General features: G+C 46.0%; 1 protein-coding gene across 8 annotated transcripts in view; it reads left to right on the top strand.

Moving 5' to 3' along the window:
• The window catches only part of REEP1 (receptor accessory protein 1), a 78,418-nt gene that overhangs the window by 33,720 nt on the left and 24,467 nt on the right, over positions 1 to 20,231 (top strand). For 5 of the 8 annotated variants that reach the window (XM_069856536.1, XM_069856532.1, XM_069856534.1 and 2 more), the window contains exons 2-6: positions 24 to 96; positions 3,768 to 3,844; positions 4,955 to 5,075; positions 6,508 to 6,627; positions 14,085 to 14,135. In XM_069856536.1, the coding sequence (XP_069712637.1) occupies positions 24 to 96; positions 3,768 to 3,844; positions 4,955 to 5,075; positions 6,508 to 6,627; positions 14,085 to 14,135 (442 nt within the window). The remainder of the gene's footprint in view (positions 1 to 23; positions 97 to 3,767; positions 3,845 to 4,954; positions 5,076 to 6,507; positions 6,628 to 14,084; positions 14,136 to 20,231) is intronic. The other 3 variants (XM_069856533.1, XM_069856537.1, XM_069856538.1) reach the window with 3 other exon arrangements.

Here is a 20,231-nt window from a genome sequence, read left to right as displayed (position 1 = left end):
ATTTGTTGTTTGTTTTTTTCCAGGCTTATATTTGGCACTCTTTACCCTGCATATTATTCTTACAAAGCCGTGAAGTCAAAGGACATCAAAGAATATGTGAGTAATGAGATCTGTGGCTGGGCTGCAGGGTTTGTTTTCTGAGATTGCTCCTCATCACGTTGTAAAGATGTTACTTGTGTTCTGGGAAAACTCATAAACCAGCGCAAAGGGAAGACTGACCTGAAGGTGCACTGGGTTTGTTCTCCTGGCTCCTCTACAGAATTGATGTGCTCTCTGACAAATGTATGCTATTTCTTTGGTGGTGCGAGCTATATACGGCCAACTTAAAAGGTGTTTGGCATCCAGAGCTTTGCATGTTTTCCTTTGTTTCTGAAGAGCAGCATAAATCAAAGCCTTTTCAAAAAGCCTTGAAGCTTTAGCTGCTCTTTCAAAGCAAGAATCAGAGGAGGCAACTGGAAGCACATAGGCCTGCATCCTTGGATAGAAACATCCTTCCTCGTGGAGCGACCTGTTTACAGGCAGGTCTGGCAGCTGGGTGTGTTGTCTCGTCCTTTTGCAGGAAAATCTTCCCTGGCCCCAGTTTCTAAAAGCATATGGGGCCATCAGGGAAAGTGAAATGTGGGAGATTCAAAACCACTTGGATGCTGTTGTCATCCGGTAGGATTTGTAGCGCCCTTCACAACCTGAGCTCTGTTAACTTCTCTGAACCCAGCTGAGGCTTCAGAGCTTGACTCTTCAATCCTCTCAAGATCCTCGGGATAACAAATGCTTTTGTCCCTCTGGGTAACAGCATAGATGACTATCCCATTAAGTCCTCAGTGCAGGCTCAAACTGGGACTCCCTGTGGCTGCTGAGATTTTTCCTTTCTGTCGGTCCCCTCCTTCAGATAATGGTTTTGAATATTTTGAGAATCACAAGTGTTACAAAACACATCAAATACCTAAGGCAAAATGTTCCTTTAGCCCTTGCACAGCTCTTCTTCTGGAGGTTTGTGCACCCTTTGCTTGGAAATGCTGGAGATGTGCGCTTGCATTCCCAAGCAGTGTCTGTCACCAATACTTAACATTTCCATAGTCTCTTTCTGGAAAATATTTTGTTGAAGGGTCTAATTCCTGTTGGAAGTTCATTTGCAAAAGAGGAATTCATGGGGTCGTGACCCAAATGTGGGAAGAGCAGATCTAAGACCTGGTCTGCACTTCCATTTGTTTCTTGTTTCAGCACAACCTTTACAGCAGTGCGTCCATTAGGGGTCTGATTGGGAAAAAAAAAGAAGTAGTAATTTACATTAATGCGGAACAAACCTTCATTTTCCACTCAAAAGTTTTTATTCTGCTTGGTAATAGTCACGTTTTGGTAGATGGTGTTTTAGGCTGATCCAAGCCCATCCACACCAGATCTTGGTTTGTGTTTAAAAGTTTTGCTGGCGGTGACGTCCAGCTGACAGAACCATGCTGGCAGGGGACTTTGAGGGATGTAAGTTATGTAAGATGTCTGGCAGAGGCTGCCCTGGGAACAATGCTCTCAGGCATTTGGCAGTGCCATTCTACTGCTGCAACACTAAATATAAATATACTTATAAACATATATATATAAAAATATACATATAAATCCCAGGGGAGTAATTATCTAGCTGGATGACAGGCAGTCAGGGGATAATTTCAGAACCTCTAGGAAGACTGAAAGAAGCTACAGGTACTGTCCCTGCAGTATTAAGGAGAAGATGGAGCAAGCCATTTCAGAGCTGTTGAGATCCAGATTTATTGCCACCTCCATCCTCCTGTCCCCAGTGCAGCACCTGGTGTGGGTATCCCTCTTGCACTGTTTTCTTTCCAGCCTTCCCCTATTCTGTTGCAATTAAACCAGCCTTAGCTAACAAGGTCCAATCCTCTAATTCATGAATTTTTATGGATTTTGCTTCCTTTAAGCTTTCTACCATTTCAGCAAAGCAGCTTTGGGATCTTCATTTTTAAATATAGCTAATTAGACAACATTTTTTTTCTGTGAAATTAACACCTTTTGTCTTGCCATCTCTTCTCCTTTGGAGAGGAAGATCCTGAAAGTTGTTTGAACTTTAAGTTTTACAATTCTACCATGGAAAAAAAAATATTGTGGGGGGGAGGGGAAGATTTCTCTCTAGTCTCCAGTATTTGGTGACAGTACCACAGAAGAGAAGCCTCTTATCACTTGATAAAAATCACTGGAAATGCTGGCAATGTGTGACAAATACATTGCTTCTTTCCAGCCCAAGAAGAGCCAATACTGCATTCATCAGAATAGCTTAGCTGTGCTTTTAAATGCTATCCAACATTTGGTGACAAACCCCCCCAGATTCCTGAGTTACTCAAGATTATTACAGTTTCCCTGACCAAGTCACAGTCCCCAAAAGACTTTCTGTGTCTGTCACTGTCTCTGCAAAGGAGATACAATCATAGAATCATAGAATAGTTTGGGTTGGAAGGGGCCTTAAAGGTCATCCAATTCCAACCCCCCCTGCCATGGGCAGGGACACCTCCCGCTGGATCAGGGGCTCAAAGCCCCATCCAACCTCGCCTTGAACATCTCCAGGGATGGGGCAGTCACAGCTTCCCTGGGCAACTGGTTCCAGTGCCTCACCACCCTCATTGTGAAGGAATTCTTCCTTATGTCTAGTCTAAATCTGCCCCTCTCCAGTTTAAACTCATTGCCCCTCGTCCTATCTCTACAAGCCTTTGGAAACAGTTCCTCCCCAGCTTTCCTGCAGCCCTTTTAAGTACTAGAAGGTCGCTTGGAGCCTTCTCTTCTCCAGGCTGAACAACCCCAACTCTTTCAGCCTGTCCTCATAGGGGAAGTCCTCCAGCCGTCTGATCATCTTTGTAGCCCTTCCCTGGATCTGTTTCAACGGTTCCATATCCTCCTTATGTTGGGGATTCCAGAATTGAACACAGTACTCCAGATGAGGTCTCACAAGAGAGGAGTAGAGGGCAGGATCGCTTCCCTTGCCCTGCTGGCCATGCTTCTTTTGATACAGCCCAGGACACGGTTGGCCTCCTGGGCTGTGAGCGATCATCCATAAATCTCCCACCAAGCAATCCACCCCATGGTGGAGTTACCATAATTGTACACAGTGACAGCACAGCACATGCTTTCACTACCGATATGAGGTAAACTGCTCTCACCTAAGCCCTGGGTAAGGGATTTAGCCTGATGGACTTACCCTTGCCACTGCGATGGGCTCAGGGTGTGGATGTGAGAGGGCACCGTCACTCGGCTGATGCGCACTAATTCAATAAGTTGCAGTGAGTTGATTGTGCTCGTGAGCCCTGGATTATGGGATGGGCAGTTACCTCGCTATCTCTTCCTGGCTATATTCCCCTGCCTGTAGAGATTATATAAGTAATTACATTTTGTCTTAATTGCAGTTTGCCCAGAACCCTGGCATTAACCTTTGCTATTAAGTAAGATTTTTAATTCCCTGTGATAGGGCTGTGGTCCTGCACTGGCCAGTGGACCTTCCTCTGTAGGGACAGAGTCAAGCTGTTCTCCTTTTTGTAAGACAGATCCTAAAGGCTCCAGTCTTCCTTCCCAAGGGCTTGTGTGGAAATCTGACATGTGTTATGCGATGAGGTGGGGGAAGCTCTGGTGTCTTCAAGTCCGTAGTAATAGTTAAATACACAGGGGGTGGGGAAGAACCTTTTTTTCTGTGAGTGTTATTCTGTGCGCTTGTGCCTGTCTGAGATAGCTTGAGGCCCTTGGGGAAAAGTGACCCGGCTGCTGTTTTCGTTTACCAGGTCAAGTGGATGATGTACTGGATCATATTCGCGCTTTTCACAACAGCAGAGACATTCACGGATATCTTTCTTTGCTGGTGAGCACCAAATGGGAGAGGGTCTTTGGCATCAAACAGGAAAAAAATGGAAATGTTTACAAGGGGGAAAAAGGGACACAGAGATGCCCGCATGAGGATGCTCCTAGCTGGCCAGCCTTGAGCTCTAAGCTTTGTCCTTCAGAAAAGAGTTGGTAATCTGTTCTCAAGAAGTCTATGGCTTGTTGTTACAGCTAAAGCACGTCCTGTTGGTTAGTTCATGTCCTGCATACTTTGCAGTGCTATATAAAGCCACAATGTGGGTCTGCGCATTTATGTTGCTTGGACAACAAAGTTTCTTGTATTTCAGTTTCAGTCAGGTAAGTTTTATCATAGAATCATAGAATAACCAGGTTGGAAGAGACCCGCTGGATCATCGAGTCCAACCATTCCTATCTAACACTAAACCATACCCCCAGCACCTCTTCCACCCGTGCCTTAAACACCTCCAGGGAAGGTGAATCAACCACCTCCCTGGGCAGCCTGTTCCAGTGCCCAATGACCCTTTCTGTGAAAATTTTTTTCCTAATGTCCAGCCTAAATCTCCCCTGGTGGAGCTTGAGGCCATTCCCTCTTGTCCTGTCCCCCATCACTTGGGAGAAGAGGCCAGCTCCCTCCTCTCTACAACCTCCTTTCAGGTAGTTGTAGAGAGCAATGAGATCTCCCCTCAGCCTCCTCTTCTCCAGGCTAAACAACCCCAGCTCTCTCAGCTGCTCCTCGTAAGACTTGTAAGACTTATCTTAAAGGCAGAAAGAGATGAAAAGTGCATAAATATATTGATGCAATAATGACTTGCTGATTTGTTCTTTGCACTCTGATGATGACTGGGGATGCTGTGAAGGCAGCATCTGTGCTCTTTGCATGTAGAAAGCTCCTCTTATCACACAGCAGGGTCTCTTCCAGACTGTTAAATAATAGCCCTGATACCTGAGTAAAAATGTACCCACATACCTATTTGAGATGTGTGCAAGGATGAGTGAGTGTATTTGGTCTTTGGATTCCTTGGGGAGCAAAAGCTGCCCTAAGCTGGGCTGACCAGTTCCTTCCTGAGCCTCTCCAATTAAGGGCAGTGGTTAAATTTGGAGCAGACATTAACAGCTCTTTTTCTTCTAGGTTTCCATTCTACTATGAACTCAAAATAGCTTTTGTAGCTTGGCTGCTATCTCCATACACAAAAGGCTCCAGCCTCCTGTACAGAAAATTTGTTCATCCAACGCTGTCTTCAAAAGAAAAGGTAATCCCAGGTGCCCAGGTCCTCTTTGGGTGGAGCAGACGTACAGCATATTTACTCCAGTCTTCGTATCACTCATTTTCATTGAAGGACTGAGAGTTGCTAATTCTCTTCCTCTATCATTTTGCCATCTCTTTTTGGTTGGTGCTTTTGTACTTTGTGGTTGTTGTGTTTTTAAATACTGACATCTGCTCAGTGCACTCACACTTTGTGCACTTGAAATGTTGGGAGGGAGGGGGATAAAAATGCCTCCTCTACAGGCTGAATAAAGTTATGTTGTGACTGGATATCATGATAAGAGAAACAGGGTCTGGCAGCCAGGGCTCCATAACTCTGTTCCCAGCTGTGCCTAAAACATTGTACAGAAGTGAGACAAGTAGCCAAGCCTGTCTGAAAGTAAGCACTCAGCTGACTGGGAGACACAGAGCATGCTGTAGCTTGTTGAGGTTCTGGGCTGAGAATGTCTTGCTGGAATTCATGATGCTCGTTTTGGGGGAGACATTACAGCTTGGATCATTTGCCTGCCTAGGAGATTGCTGTGAATGGGACATGGTCAGGCAGATCCATTTGGCTCATCTGGATATATGGGCACGGAACAGCTATCAGACACATGTCAACATGCGAACTGCTAAGAAGTGAATAACTTTCCCACACGGGCAACTATGAAAGTGAAAGATCTCTCTCTAGTGCAGGTGATGCAGGTATATCTCAGTGCTATCCAAGGAGGACACTGAGAATCAGTCCCCTGTCTCTCTGTTTCCTGAGAACTTCTGCTTATGGTTCTCAGAAGTAGTGTTTATGCCTTTTGCATAGCCACCTCTCATCTGCTAGGAACAGGGAAGGAATTACTGAACAGCCAGCAGTTTCTCGCAAGCTCCAGTCCCTACTAACCCAGCAGGTCCAGAAGTCCTTGCCATCCATTATCATCCAGACCCCTGTGTCTTGAGGGAAGACGTTGAAGCTGGATGCTGCAGTGATGTGCAGAGATACCTCAGATACCTCAGACCACCAGTCCTGGATCCAGGGCGGTACAGCTGTAGCTGCCCAGTGTCATAATGTGATTCTTTTAACTATGGGACAATGCAGTTTGCCTTTAGAGTCCATAGATTGTAAACAGCTCCTGACACACCCTCATCCGTGTTGCCCAGGCGGATGTGTCTGTCTTGATTCCAGGTGGTGGTTGCACTGTGCGCGTGTATCTGAAATTTGGGTCACAAACTTCCATTCACAGAATAAACATTTCCCAAAGCCTGCATTGTGAGTTAATGCTCCCTTGCTTGCAAACGCTGGCTGTGAATGTCTCTCCAGCCAAGGTGGAAGAAACGGAGGGTATCTGCCTCCATAAAAGATGACCAGGCCCTGCCAGGAGTTGGAGGCTGGGAGCGCTCTGAACTTGTCCTTCTTGTGCTTTTTGTTTTGTTGTCTGCTGTGACAGGAGATTGATGACTGCCTCGTCCAGGCGAAAGATCGGAGCTATGATGCCCTTGTGCACTTTGGGAAGCGGGGACTGAACGTCGCAGCCACAGCAGCCGTCATGGCAGCTTCAAAGGTAAAGGTGCGGGTCAGAATGGTGACATTAGCATCTTGTCTTCATTCATTGCCAACAGCAGCAATGTGTGGAGGGCAAGAGATGGTGAGGGTAGGGATTCTCTCACTGATTTTGATCATACTTCCCAGTCTCCCATTCCCCAGCTGCATGCATGCCTCCTGGGATGAAGACAGTAAGTGTGGTGCCTAGTGAACCTATAGGAGGTTGAAGTGAAGGGTTAAGACAAGGGTGTGACTGAGGCCTCTTGAATCTTATATTTTCCGACAGTACCCTGGTGACAGCATTAGCAATCCTGTTCATCACAGCCTGTTTTCGCTGTCAGAACAGGAGCATGCTTCCATGAAAGATTTTGACATTGGGTGAACACAGTTAACACCCTGGCAGGGAAATATTTGATTTTTTTGGACAGCAGCTTCTGCGGTGAAAGGAAAGGCCAGATGGCTTTCAGTTTTTCACCTGTTACGGTGAATTGTTGAGAAGTTTTCAGGATCTGATCTATAATTTTGATACCGACAGAAAGCAGATGTGATCTGAAGTTCACGAAGGCTAAAAGTTCATCTGCAAGGCTTGCACATAACATACCTGGTGTGTAATTCTCTGGAAACACGTTTATGTAAGAGTCAATGGGAAGTGACATTAGTTGCTTTTGGAGAATGAGTAGATATCAGATGAGTGGTCTCATCTGAGGAGATGTATCCTGTACTCTGCTCCTGGCTGAGAGCCAGAACCAGAAAATAGCCGTTATCTCTGTTTCTTTGCCTGCATAAAAGCTGCAAGGACTTGATAACTGCATTATGTGGCCCTGCTCTCTGGCTGTGGATTACCATGGCTTAGGGAAAATGTGCACGGTGACTGCACCCTTGTGTTTGAGAGGCAAGACTTGTATAAAAGATACAGCTTTCATGCAGTCAGATACAATACCTCTTGCAAAAGCATAATAGAAACACATGGGCAAGGTGGGTACTGGTATTAGGAAAAACATGGGCACAGGAGTTGAAGGAAATTATTTTCCTGTCAGATGCTTTTCAGATGACCTCAGGCACATCGTTGTAATATATCTTGGCCTTACCTTCTGTAAAAATGCATAACGCATCCTTAGGAGGCCAAATACTGGAAGTCTATAAAGCTTGTTGAGTGCAAGGTATTATTAGAAGCGGGGAGCCCCTGGGGTGTATCATGCATGTGTAGGTTCACAAGGATACGCAAAAGCTATATCCTGTTCCAAAGAAACACCAAAAATTGCCTCCCTTTTCCATGCCAAGCACTGTCCAGACTGCAGCTGTCAGGCCTGGCTCAGTTCTCCTGAACTGTTGCTCTTCAGTGGGGAGGCTCTGCTAACCCGGGAGCAGCTGGCTAATCCAAACCTGAACTGAAACCTGGGATGAACATGGAGCTAAGGCAAAGCTGTGTGTTACATGCCCAATGAAACAACATTTCTGTGAATCCTCTGTGACACTTGACACTTTTACTGCCACTGGGTAGGCCTGAAGAAGTCACACCAGGGACATAAATAGGCTCTGGGAATGCCTGTTTTGCAGCACTGGCTTTCCTTGAGCCCCTACCTACAAGGTGCTGCAGCCTCTCCATGCTAGAGCTGCTTTTAGGACAAAATGGGAAGCTATGTGCAAATCCCAAAGAAACTCTGACTCTTGTTTGGGTAGTTCCTGAATATGAGAGGCTGAAGAGTATCCCAGACCCCCCAGTGCCAACCTGTTCATTTTGGGACCACAACAGGGTCTTCATCAGCTCTTCAGCCTGATTGAAGGGTCAGCACCGCTGTTTTTCTTCCCACTGTTCTGCTTTTGTTGTGTGTTTTCTTAAGAATTGCACTGCCTTGAAATGTGGTTTCAGTAGCAATGGGAAGCTGGGTAGAAGGGAGAAGAGTCTCCAGGGCACAAGGAAACCTTTGTTTTGCATGAGTTAATGAAGCTCCCCATTCAGTGCTGGAAGAAAGCAACTCTGTGATTTGTGTGGTATTGTATGGCACATCTGCCAGCCTAGCTTGAGAGAAAACAGTCAAGATACTGCAACCTGTAAATAGACCTATGTCTTTCCTGAAGGGTGCTTTGGGGAGGTGGAAAATGATCTATTGATAACGTAGAGAGGTTGTTATAGGATTGATTGATTGGCTGATTTTCACAACAAAGCAAGGACTGTTCATGTCTTTTCTTCAACCTTGGCATTTAAATTGCTCTGAATACATGATAAAAAACAGGACTCCTAGCTTCTTTTACTACTTCAGCATGTGGCTTGCAGCAAGTTATTTGCTTCGGTGTGCCTTGGGGTGCAGATCCAAGAGGTGAGCAGATCTGACAGCTCTCCTCCTCCAAGGTGGTGTGATGCTCCTGCTCCTAGTGCATTAATGTGCATCAGCTCCTTGGACCTCCTTGGGTTATCTCTAATCTATCAGAAAGCTATTCCAGAAAGACAGAGAAGAGGAATACTGATTTTTGGACCCACAAGTATGTCTTGAGTGCCTGAGCCAGCACAAGGGAAGAGACAGAAGTGCATTGTGAGGAGCGTGGCCGGAGGAAAGGAAAGCAAGATCTTCCCTTCCTGGTGGTGGGAAGCAGACAGGTTAGCTCTGCTGCTCACAGGACCACGCCTTTAATACATGTATGCTCTTTGTGGTGTAGTAGTCAAGAATGATTGAAGCAATTTCTGTCCCTGCCCTTCTTGGGCTGAATTTGCTGTCTTTCAGGCAGGGAGAGTTGAACAGCCATGATTTACAGCCTGATGTGTTGCAGTACAGAAGTGCTGAGTTGGGATTCATTGGATATTCAGGATGTGAAGTTTGATGGGCTGGGTGTGGACATGTTTCCATTTGGCTGTCCTTGCTGCTGTGAAGGGAGCCGTTTCCGAGAGAGGAGCGTAACCAGCAGGTACAGGTGGTAACAGCTGCTCTTGCCCTGATTTTCAGGTGCTGTTAAATGTATGTCAATGCCCTTACTTGCTCACTTGAGAAGGAGGTATAACAAAGCTAGATTATCTTGCATGAGAGACATTTAAATGATGAATTATCTGGAAAACACTTCGAGCTGAGAGATGCCAGAGGAGTTTGCAGCGCTGTCCTTGTGGGGAAGTATCCAGGGAGGAAGGAAAGAGAATACTATTCCTGAGGCTTATCCTGCCCCTCCCAATGCCAAAGTTTAAGGGCATTAAAGCTAGCCTGTGGTGTGTTCATTATCGATGGGAAAGAGAGCCCTGAGCACGTTCATTGGGTTTCAGTCTTTAGCAGGTCGGGTTAAAATTGGAACCCATAGAGATGACTGTATATTTGGAAGTACCGAGTGCCTGCAGCTCTCATGGAAAACATGGCTTTTACCAGCAAGTGAATATGAGCTTCTGTCTTATTTCCTGCTTCATTTGGTTTAATGGTGAGGAAAAGGTAGTTTTGTATAAAGAAATGAACCCTCAGACTCTGCAAGTCATCATGTTCTGGTGGCAGATAGAGAGCAAGATGTTGGGCTGAAAGTGTTCACTGTACAGACCTGTTTTCAGTACATTAGGTTAAATAAAAATGCTCCTGTACTTGGAGAGTGTCCCACTGTGCGTAGCTCCGTCCTCTCCTTTCTCTCTGAGCTGTGGTAACTGATCTTCTTGTGCTCTACAGGATCCCTTGTGATCTCGATAAGATTTCATCTTTCTTGATAAGACCTTCGGGCAAGGCCCATCTCTTCATTCTTTCTATCCATCAGGCAGCACAATGTGGCTGGTGCTCTGATTAGGCTGTTACTTATATTTACCACAGGCTAAGATTCTGCAGGAGGTGCACAGCCGCACCTTATCTCTGATCCCCTGGCCCTTTCCCCTTTCTATCTAAAACTGTCTACAGCTTTAGTTAGCCAAGTGCAGGCTTGTCTCCCTTCACCCTTCCTCCTGCTCCCTCCCCCTGCTCTGTTTTGTTTTGCAGCCGCAGTTGTGCTAACTCTGGCACAAACCTGTGCCAATTCATTTTATGGGCTGAGGAGCTGTCAGTGTACCAAGTACCCTGCTCTGCCCAGCTGGCTCACTTGGATGTTTTCTCTCTCTCCAGAGAGTCTATTTTTGATGCTCTCTAATCAGACAGAGTATTGGATATCTGGTCTTACTACCCCTGCTGGATTCTCGACACAGATCTCTTCCCTGCCCCCAGCAGCTTGTGTCCCCACCAAGAAGCATAATCTCATTTGGGGCTCTGTAATCCTGTCCTCGCTGCTTGGTCATTTTGTCACACACTGTGACTTCAAGTGGGTCAGTCCTAAGTGGTGGGATTAGATGACTGGGCAGTAAATCCTGCTGCTCTTTAAACGTTTTCAATTAGTTCCAACTAATTCAGCCATTCCCTCTCCTGAAGGGCCCTGTGCACTGATTGCCACCTTCTTTCCAGCTTACCTTGGAGGAGGTGAGAAGAAGGAAAGGAACCAGCAGAAGGGGAGCAGCAGCAAAGCTGGTATGGCCCTGGTGGTGGGCAGGCACAAGCCCTTAACCAGATAGTGGAGCTGTTAGTTGGAGAGAACTGGGCATAGCTGGGCTTTCCATGGGCACCAGTCAGATTTCTGATGTGAGTGGCTGAGACTTGTGTGTGGCTGCAGTGGAGAGGTACCAGTGGTCGCTTGGATGCAGCACCAGCCTCCTCCAGCACACTCATACATACTCCCTCTCTGTTAAAATGCTCCCAGCACTTTCTTATCCTCCACTCGTCACCCTGAGCCTCCCACCACCTGCTGCATTGCTCTGTTCCCAGTCTCCAACCCTTCTAGTACCTGCTTCTCATCCCAAAATCTGTCCCAGTCCTGCCATTGCCTCCTCTTTATTTACAGCTCTCTCAACTCTAGTTTTACCCTCTTCCCCAGCTCTTAGACACGCTCTTTTAAGCTCTTGGGTTTCCCTGATCCTGTTCACATATATCCTTATTCTTCACCCTGAACAAAGCAATTCTGCCAAGCAGGCCAATGTCTTTCCTCTCCCCCAAGACAAATCTTGCTCCCAACCGCTTAACCATCCCTAAGCTGCAGCCTTAACTCTTCAAAGGAGAGCTACAGAAAACACACCTCACAGCCAACAGTTAATTGTAGAATCATAGAATGGTTTGAGTTGGAAGGGACCTTAAAGATCATCCAGTTCCAGCCAGCCTGGGCAATCCCCGTGGGCAGGGATGCCTTCCACTGGGTCACGTTGCTACCCAGATGTTTTAACCCTAGGCTGTATCTCAGAGGTTTCCGATAAAGTACCTTCCTCTGCCCTGCTTCTGTCCTCCTGTGTGTTGGGCTGCGACTACACAGCAGCTGGTGCTGTGCCTGGTGCTGTGCCCCTTGGTGCTGCCTGCTTTTAGGAAGAGGGATGGGGCACCGTATGCTGCTGGCAGTGGGCACAGTGCCTTGGCAGGAGATGATGAATGAGGTGGAGGGAACAGGCACGCATGACTGGTATTGAAGAAAAGCCCATTTGTGCCTCATTAGTCTGAGAAACAGTCCAGGAGCCTTTCATGCGTGGGGAAATATGGCTTGTGGTGCTGCCGGAGCTAGCAATCACTCTAGTTATTGCTTAAAAGGACCAGACATGCAGACGAAAGCGGGAGAGTTTCAGGATGTGCATCCACCTCCTTAACCTTCAGGAGTGCGCCGTCAGCAGTGCCCAAACTGCTTTGGCTTGCAACCACCTGGCTGGCCAAGCATCGTCACTTCCATTTCCATCTTCAGGCTCACTATCCCTTGGGTTGGTCGCAGCTCCGCTACTTTAGGGTCCCTTATCCCTAGAAATTTACTGGGAAATTTCCTATTGCATTTGCTGGTTTTTAAACCAGTGCACTGAAAGGGAAACACTGGGGATCGTTAGATTTTATCATCTCTAGTCAAACAGCATATTTTCCTTCTTGTCTAGTATCTGACCGGTATTGCCATTGCCGCTACCTGAAAGTCAATATGGTAATTCCTGATTTTCCATGATAATTGAGACCTATTTAATTGTGGGAATTTGAAACCCAAACTTGTGCGAGAGGGAGATGCTGCCTTTGGTGGTGCACTTTTACTTGAGTTGGGGAAGAGAGGGGCAAGGAGTGGGAGCATCCTTCCCTTGAAGAGGCTGGATAAAGTCTCTTAGTAATGATGAGATCCCACTGCTCGGAGGGAGGTTGTTTCTGTGCTTGTCAGTCAGTGAACAATTGTGTCCAGCCTGCTCAGTACCATATCTGCAATGGCCACACTGTGTGTCCTGCTCTGGGATGTGACCAAGAGTTTCAGAAAATGCCATTTGAGAAACCTTTGGGGACCCATTAATGTTCTCTCAAAAGGGCTGAGCATGCTGCTTTTGAAAGGGGCTTCCTTCGAAAGGTCTCTATTAGGGATCCAAAATCCACAATCTCATGGCAGAGCTATGTCACACCTGTAGTCGAATGGCTTTCTTGGAACATATGGTAGTGTGCCACTGATCACTGTTGCTGTCATGGTTTGACAGCTTGGTTTGACTTCCATTCCTAAGTCTTTGAGAATCAATAAAAACCCACCACTGAACTACATTCCAGGTATCTGTTCCCAGTTTATCTCTTTTGTTGTCCCTTTCATTGGTATCTCCAAGAATCAGGCAACAGCCAGTGAATGCACAGGACAGCAGAACCAAGCAATAAATTCATACAGAGAGACCAGGCTGGGAGAGACAATAACAAACAGTTCCCAAGAGAGGAAATGAACCGCATGAACAAAAAAGGGTGGGTGAAATTAAGTTTCCATCATCAACATTAGCGTCAGCTGGTTTCCCTTTCAGTCTGACATCTCCAAACCAGGCTAGGCACGCAGGTCCTGTCCTCGAGGATATTGCTTGTAGGATATTTGTGTTCATATGATAGCAGAAGCAATTTCCTCCTTCACTCAGGTCCATGCCCAGAGCATAAAGAGGATGGGTTTGCTCTTAGCAGAGCCTGCCTGCAGCCAGACGTGATAACACTTATGTGTGCAAACTCCCACTCATGGCCATGAGTAATTCCCTAGTGTTATCCTACTTCTCAGAAGACCTACCAGTCACCGGGACTAAAATGACTGCTACATGTCCCTCACCTAACCCTATGCCTAAATTAGTCATAAATGCACTCTGCTCTTAATGATCTTAAGTCTGGATTACAGAAGTGGTGGACAGACACTGGGGGTTTCACCAGTGGGAAGCATCAATCAAGTGCAAGGACTGGAGTGACAGCCCATTGCATTTATAATTTGCTTTACTCTTTAAACACACTTGCTAGGTAACACCCTGTCAGCTGGGGTTGTGGAGTGGTTTCTCAACCTCTCTGGGGAAGCTGAGGAAGGGAGAACCTACGTTCAAAGGTGTAGTCCACAGGTGGGTGCCCCTGCTTTGTATGTGTATGTGAGTCCCTGCACATGATGCCCAGTGTTATGCTCACGTCTCACCTTCATCACTTATGCTTCAAATAGACCTTTTTCTCAAAGCTTTTATGGGTGTTGCCACAATGGCTCTCTTTTTTCCCTTGTTAGGTCTCTCAGCTGCTTCATTTACACTTGTATTTGGACCAGAAAAAAGGGCAGGTAATCTGCTGAGTGCTTATACTAACCCCTAACTAATTGTCTGCCTCCCCGTCAGACTAGTTTGAACTGTTTTCAGCTGAGATTGGTCTGAGGCCAGGTGCTGCTAAACCGTGACAGCTCCGCTTCCAGTGGATAGATAGATCCTGCCTGCTGAGCTTTAAAAGCCTGTCTTTGATGTCATTGGTAAAATGCCTTCCAAGTCCTCTGCTGGCAATCAGACTCCAGCAGCCAGGAAGGCATCTTAGTATGTGGAAAACCTATCTAACTCAGACTGTTGCTGCTGCATTGGCCAAGCTGTTGTGTTTGCTGTTGTTTTCTTGCTAATGGATAAAGGGAGCCTCTTCTGTGATCCCATTAGGATGGTTGGGGTTGCAGTGGAGCTAGCGAGGCCAGGACTTGGCTCAGAAGAGAAGATGCATCTCTGTACACATTTTCTGATAGGTGTGGTTGGGGAAGTCCTGCTGATACCGTCGTGATAACTGACATCCTAGGAACGTGCACTACACCTAGTAGTGAGTAAGTGCAGGGTGGAGGCTGTAACATGCATGCAGACGTGTCTGCTAGCGTGGAGGAGATCTGCTAACCAAAGTTGCAGCAAAAAGAGAGGAGAACATTAACAGGTTTAGCATTGTGCTGGGAGTGTGGTGAGTGTTGCTTAGTGTTCCCTTGCCCACCCATTAACTGCTGATCCTAAGATGCAAAAGAGCAGAAGGTGCCATCCTGTATTAACACTCACTGTATTAAAAGCTTCTCTTTTATGACTTGGCATTTTTTGATTCCTAATTTGTACCACTTCACCATGCTGTGTTATAGCTCCCACAGCTGCAAAATGGAGTTTGTAGGTATTAGAGGTGTTTTGAAGCCTAAATATTGCCTACAGAATTCTTTTGGATTGTCTGACTGAATGTATGATAAAATCTAGACACTGTTATTTGTTTATATTTAGATTGTGTCTAATGAGACTTCGTTATATAAATTCCAGATTTTTAAATTATGTGCCTAATTTCATTTAACTAGAGCCTACATTAAGTTACCTACATACGTGGAGTATTTTTAATGAATAATTCCTTTGGATGTAAACCCAGTTTTTCCAGACACCTAAAATCATCTCTCTCTCTAAAAGGTTTTACTTCAAATATGAGTACAAACATTAATTATAGAGAGGCAAAGTGACAAAGACAATTCCACCTATTTCTGATGGAGTGCCTTTTAGAGTGCCTGACACAATGACTTTAGATTTCAGAAAGGATCAAGATTTCTGGTCCTTCCAAGCAAATACTGCATCAGTGTTTGTGCTCTGGGCCCAGAGAGATTAGTGTTTGTTCTGGGGATGATGTCTGCACCGTTTAGAGGAAGGTAGCGTGCAGGTTAGCTGGCTTTGAAAGCTCAGTATTTCAATACTGTTTTGTCCCACTCTTTGAAGCAAAAATAAGCAGAAAATGTGTTAGATGTGAGGAAGTAAGGTATGCCTATACTACAGTTGCAATTTTGAACGAAGCAGGTAGAGCTATACCTAAATCAGATTAATCACTGTGCCACATGGATGGGAGCTCTAACTTCCCTTAGAATGCAGGCGAGCTTCTGCAGCTTAAATGTTTGTGTCTTGATGGGGGGTGCCGTAATACTGTTGGCGGTGTCTGAATCTAAATAAGGTTGATAGCAAGTGAATTACTGTGTCCTTTCTAGTGTTTGTCTTTTGTCCTGTTCAATAGCACTGAATCATAGAATCAACAGGTTGGAAAAGACCTTTGAGATCATCACGTCCAACCATACCTGTCCACTACTAAACCAGATCCCTAAGCACTTCATCTGCCCATCTTTTAAACATCTCCAGGGATGGGGACTCAACCACCTCCCTGGGCAGCCTCTGCCAGTGTCTGACAATCCTTTCGGTGAAGAAATTTTTCTGATGTCTAATCTGAACCTCCCCAGGTGCAGCTTGAGGCCATTTCCTCTCCTCCTATCACCTATCACTTGGGAGAAGAAACCAACACCCACCTCTTCACAAACTCCTTTCAGGCAGTTGTAGACAGTGATAAGGTCTCCCCTCAGCCTCCTCTTCTCTAGGCTAAACAACCCCAATTCCCTCAGCCGCTCCTCATAACACTTGTTCCTCAGCCCCTTCACCAGCTTTGTTGCCCTTCTCTGGACACGCTCAAGGACCACAATGTCTTTCTTTCAGGGAGCGAACTGTCCCTTGTAGGATCTAGTGAGGTTGGTGGGTGCTGGGAGGAGATGTGAAGGAAGCCTGAAGAAGTCTGCTCTCAGCTTGTGCTGTACCTTCATCTGTGGGGTGAATCTTCCTTGGGCCAAGAAGATCAGATGAATTTGGGAACAGGTACGCTATAGCGAGCAGAGAGGAACCTGCTGCCACTTGTTGACACCAAAACCTCACCATCTAGCAAAATCACTATCTGCTGGATAAGAAGTGCCACACTTACAGGGACAGGCTGTGTCCAAGGAGAAGCTGGATGAGGTAGAAATTGGGTCTAAGTAGGCAGTGTTGTGCACTGGGGCAGTAAAGCTCAATCTTCCAGCACCACATCATGCTTGTGTCCCCTTCCAGGGGATGAAGTCCCCGAAACACAGGTCACACACTGCCAGCACAATCATCCTGACAAGGGCAGTTGGTGTTCAGTGAAGGGAAAGAGAGCTAGGTGCTGTCATCTACAGTTCCACAGCCCTTCCAGTCTCCCTTTTCCCCATTTTGCCATTGGCACAGTGAAATGTTGCAGCTACTGTCACGATATTGCTGCTGTTGCACTCTCTAGGATAAAACTAGCCCAGATCCATGTGGACATGCTGCACTCGTGCCTCAGGCCTGCAGCATAGACATAGCGTCAGGACCTGGATCTTCTCTCTGTGCAGTTGCACGGTGCGGTGAAATTCCTAGGACATCTTCCATGTCCATAGCAGATGGAAGAGCATCTGTGTGATGATGGCTGAGACAGTAAACAGAAATCCCCAAAACAGCTGCTTTTCTTCCACATAATTGTTTTAACCAAACATGGTCCAAGATGTGAGCTGTGCTAAATCTATTCTGTTGTCAAATAAAGCTCTTGCTTTGTATTTTCTTTTGTTAATGAATGATAAATCTTATTGTGGAGTAATAAGTGTTACAGCTGGATAACGTCTTTATTGCTAAAACATACAACTACACCAGTGCAAACCCTCACAGTGTTGGCTTTTCGAGTGTGTTTAATTTCATACACAGCAGCTGCTTATCTGACAGGGAAATAAAGATTGGTAACAACATTTTCCATTTTACTCTGAAATCGTCCTGATTCTGTTGTAATCATAATTTCTGTCACGTTTCTATTTAGGGTCAGGTCAAAATCCTAGAATCATAGAATAGTTTGGGTTGGAAGAAGGGACCTTAAAGATCATCCAGTTCCAACTCCCCTGCCATGGGCAGGGACACCTCCCACTGGATCAGGCTGCCCAAGCCCCATCCAACCTGGCCTTGAACACCTCCAGGGATGGGGCAGCCACAACTGCCCTGGGCAACCTGTGCCAGTGCCTCACCACCCTCATCGTGAAGAAATTCTTCCTTATGTCTAGTCTAAATCTGCCCCTCTCCAGTTTATAGTCATTGTCCCTAGTCTTATCACTACAAGCCTTTGTAAAAAGTCTCTCCCCAGCTTTCCTGTAGCACCTTTTAAGTACTGGAAGGTCACTATAAGTTCTCCTTCAAGCCTTCTCCAGTCTGAACAACCCCAACTCTCTCAGCCTGTCCTCACAGGGGAGGTGCAGCTGGGAAAGAATTGTGTTATGTTATGCGCTAGGAGCAATTAAATCAAGTCTATCCCTACAGAGACCGAAGGTGCCAAAATTTGAAAGAAAATAAATGAAAGTCAGCAGACATTCACACGTGTTCACTGCTCTCACACAACCTGAGCCTTTGCTATTTCTGTTCTTTCTGAGATTTTTATGAACTGTTTCATGCAATGGTAGGGACAGTGATATTTTGCCATTCGCCTAATGAGAAGCTTTATCTTTGCTCTTATAAACTCAGGTGAAAGTAAAGCAATGATCAAGAAAAGGCAATTTTTTTTTTCTCTCCTGGATAAGTTGAAGTTGTTTAGCACAGCTGCCATGTGTGTTTAAGGCTACAGCTGAACGTGTTAAATGCTAATGTAATGGACCCACAGCTGATAGGCACATATCAGACCTTTGGTTGTTTGAAGCTCTCAGTAGGGCCTTTGATCACTGTGGGCTGCTATACCACAAATTGCAGGGCAAGAATATTAAGAATATTCTTAATTTTCAATGCAAAGAGGTGTATTAGTGTCATCTTCCCTGCCAGGTTGATCTGACACATGAATCTCATCTTTAATCTGACTCACGTCTACATACGTAAATCGCTCTCTGGAATGGAATGGTATTGGGGTTCGCTGGCTGAGCAGAGCAGCTGGGAGGAGGTTAAAGGCTTGACCACTGATGACACTTGAGCTGGTGCTGCAGGAGGAATACAGCGCTCGGGTTACAGCAGCTCATCATTTGCTAACCCTCTGGTTTTGCTGGCCCAGTCATTCTGCAACAGCAACATATTTAGTGATCTGATCACTCTCGTTGGGGATCTCTCTGTTGTAGTCAGAGTGCTGGGTGGGATGTCTTATGTTAACTTTAAACCAGTTGCTGAGGATAGGATGGTGGAGCAGGAATTCAGTGCAAGTTACAACACCCACCCAGTACTGTGCTGTGTGGAGTTCTGAGCAGGTGCGATCACACCCAGCTAACCAGCCATGCAAGGAGATTTCAGTAAACAGCCCAGTGACAGCTGCAAGCACAGACTGCACAGTAAATGTATCTTAGATTGGCCTATGAGGAATAACTCGGATTGAGAACGTGTCCCAAGAGTGGCTCGGCCACTTGGCAGGAGTAGCCAAACTTCAGGCATCAACTCTTGTGGCAGGTTGGAGAATGAAATGGCACAGGTGAGATTGTAAGAAAACATCAGCTCTTGAGATTTCACCACCAAGGACATAAAATCAGCAAAATACAGTGTCTTGGTATACAAGCAAAAAAGCCCCATCCATTTCAAATAACTTGCGAAGTAGAACAGGCTAATGAGAAAGAGTAGAGTCACCATCCCTGGAGGTATTTAAAAGACGAGTTGACGAGGTGCTCAGAGATACGGTTTAGTAGTGGACAGGTATGATTGGACTCGATCTCAAAGGTCTTCTCCAGCCAAATGATTGTATGATTCTATGAAGTCTGCAGTAGGAGCACGGTGGCTGTGTGGAGGTGTCTCTGTGAGCCTGCAGAAAAACTAAATGCAAAGTACTGCCAACCACAAGAAACGAAAGATTCAGTGACAGAAAGAGAAAAATCCTGTGCAGACTCCTGGCTGGCTCTACCAGGTGACTCTGCCCTACGAAGGACAGTTTAGTTTTATTTTCCTTAGATGATTCATGTTTCTGCTGCTGCTACTTTGTGACAGCACTGCAGAAGTATCATCAGGAGCTGTTTGCTTCTTGCTAATGCAGAAAGGTGCTCTAGTTCAGGATGTATAGCCTGCCTGTGGTTAAATTGATACGCCAGGGAGCCGAGAAGGAAGTCTGAACCCATTTTTCTTGTATGGAGAGCTTCAGGCTGAAAAGTCGGGAGATTACTGCTCTAGTGGTTTTCTTTAATGCAGAAAGTGCAGGCTGTCACAGTGACTGTGGTTATAAGCGCTTGATGCCATGTCTACTTACGGTCCCTGAAAGTGCTGAGGAATTTCTGTGGGGTAGAGGCACTGGTGTTCCTTTACTCTGCATGCAGAATTTCTAAGGTGCTGTAGATAAATTAGTGCCTTCAGGTAAATGAGTGCTTTACCTTCCCAATGTACCAATGCCAGTGCATAGGGAACAGGCAGCGTTGCTTGTCTTTAGCAAGGAAGGTGCCACATCTTGTCTTTGATCACAGATCATCAGGATGAGTCCCTTCTCTGTGCCAGGCCAGCACCACAGCGTAATCTCCACCGGCCCCTCACCTGCACCCTGGATTTGTGGGTTGGAAACTCAGCTGTGCACCCCAGAAGGGAGCAGTGATGTATTCTGGTCCAGCCCCAACTTAGAGCACTCTGGCAGTGTTTAGGCTGTGCTTCCCTTT

The sequence above is a fragment of the Phaenicophaeus curvirostris genome, chromosome 4 (assembly GCF_032191515.1).
Source record: "Phaenicophaeus curvirostris isolate KB17595 chromosome 4, BPBGC_Pcur_1.0, whole genome shotgun sequence".
NCBI classification, from domain to species: Eukaryota; Metazoa; Chordata; class Aves; order Cuculiformes; family Cuculidae; genus Phaenicophaeus; species Phaenicophaeus curvirostris.
Note: the sequence above shows the minus strand (reverse complement) of the source record. Positions and strands in the feature narration are given on the sequence as shown.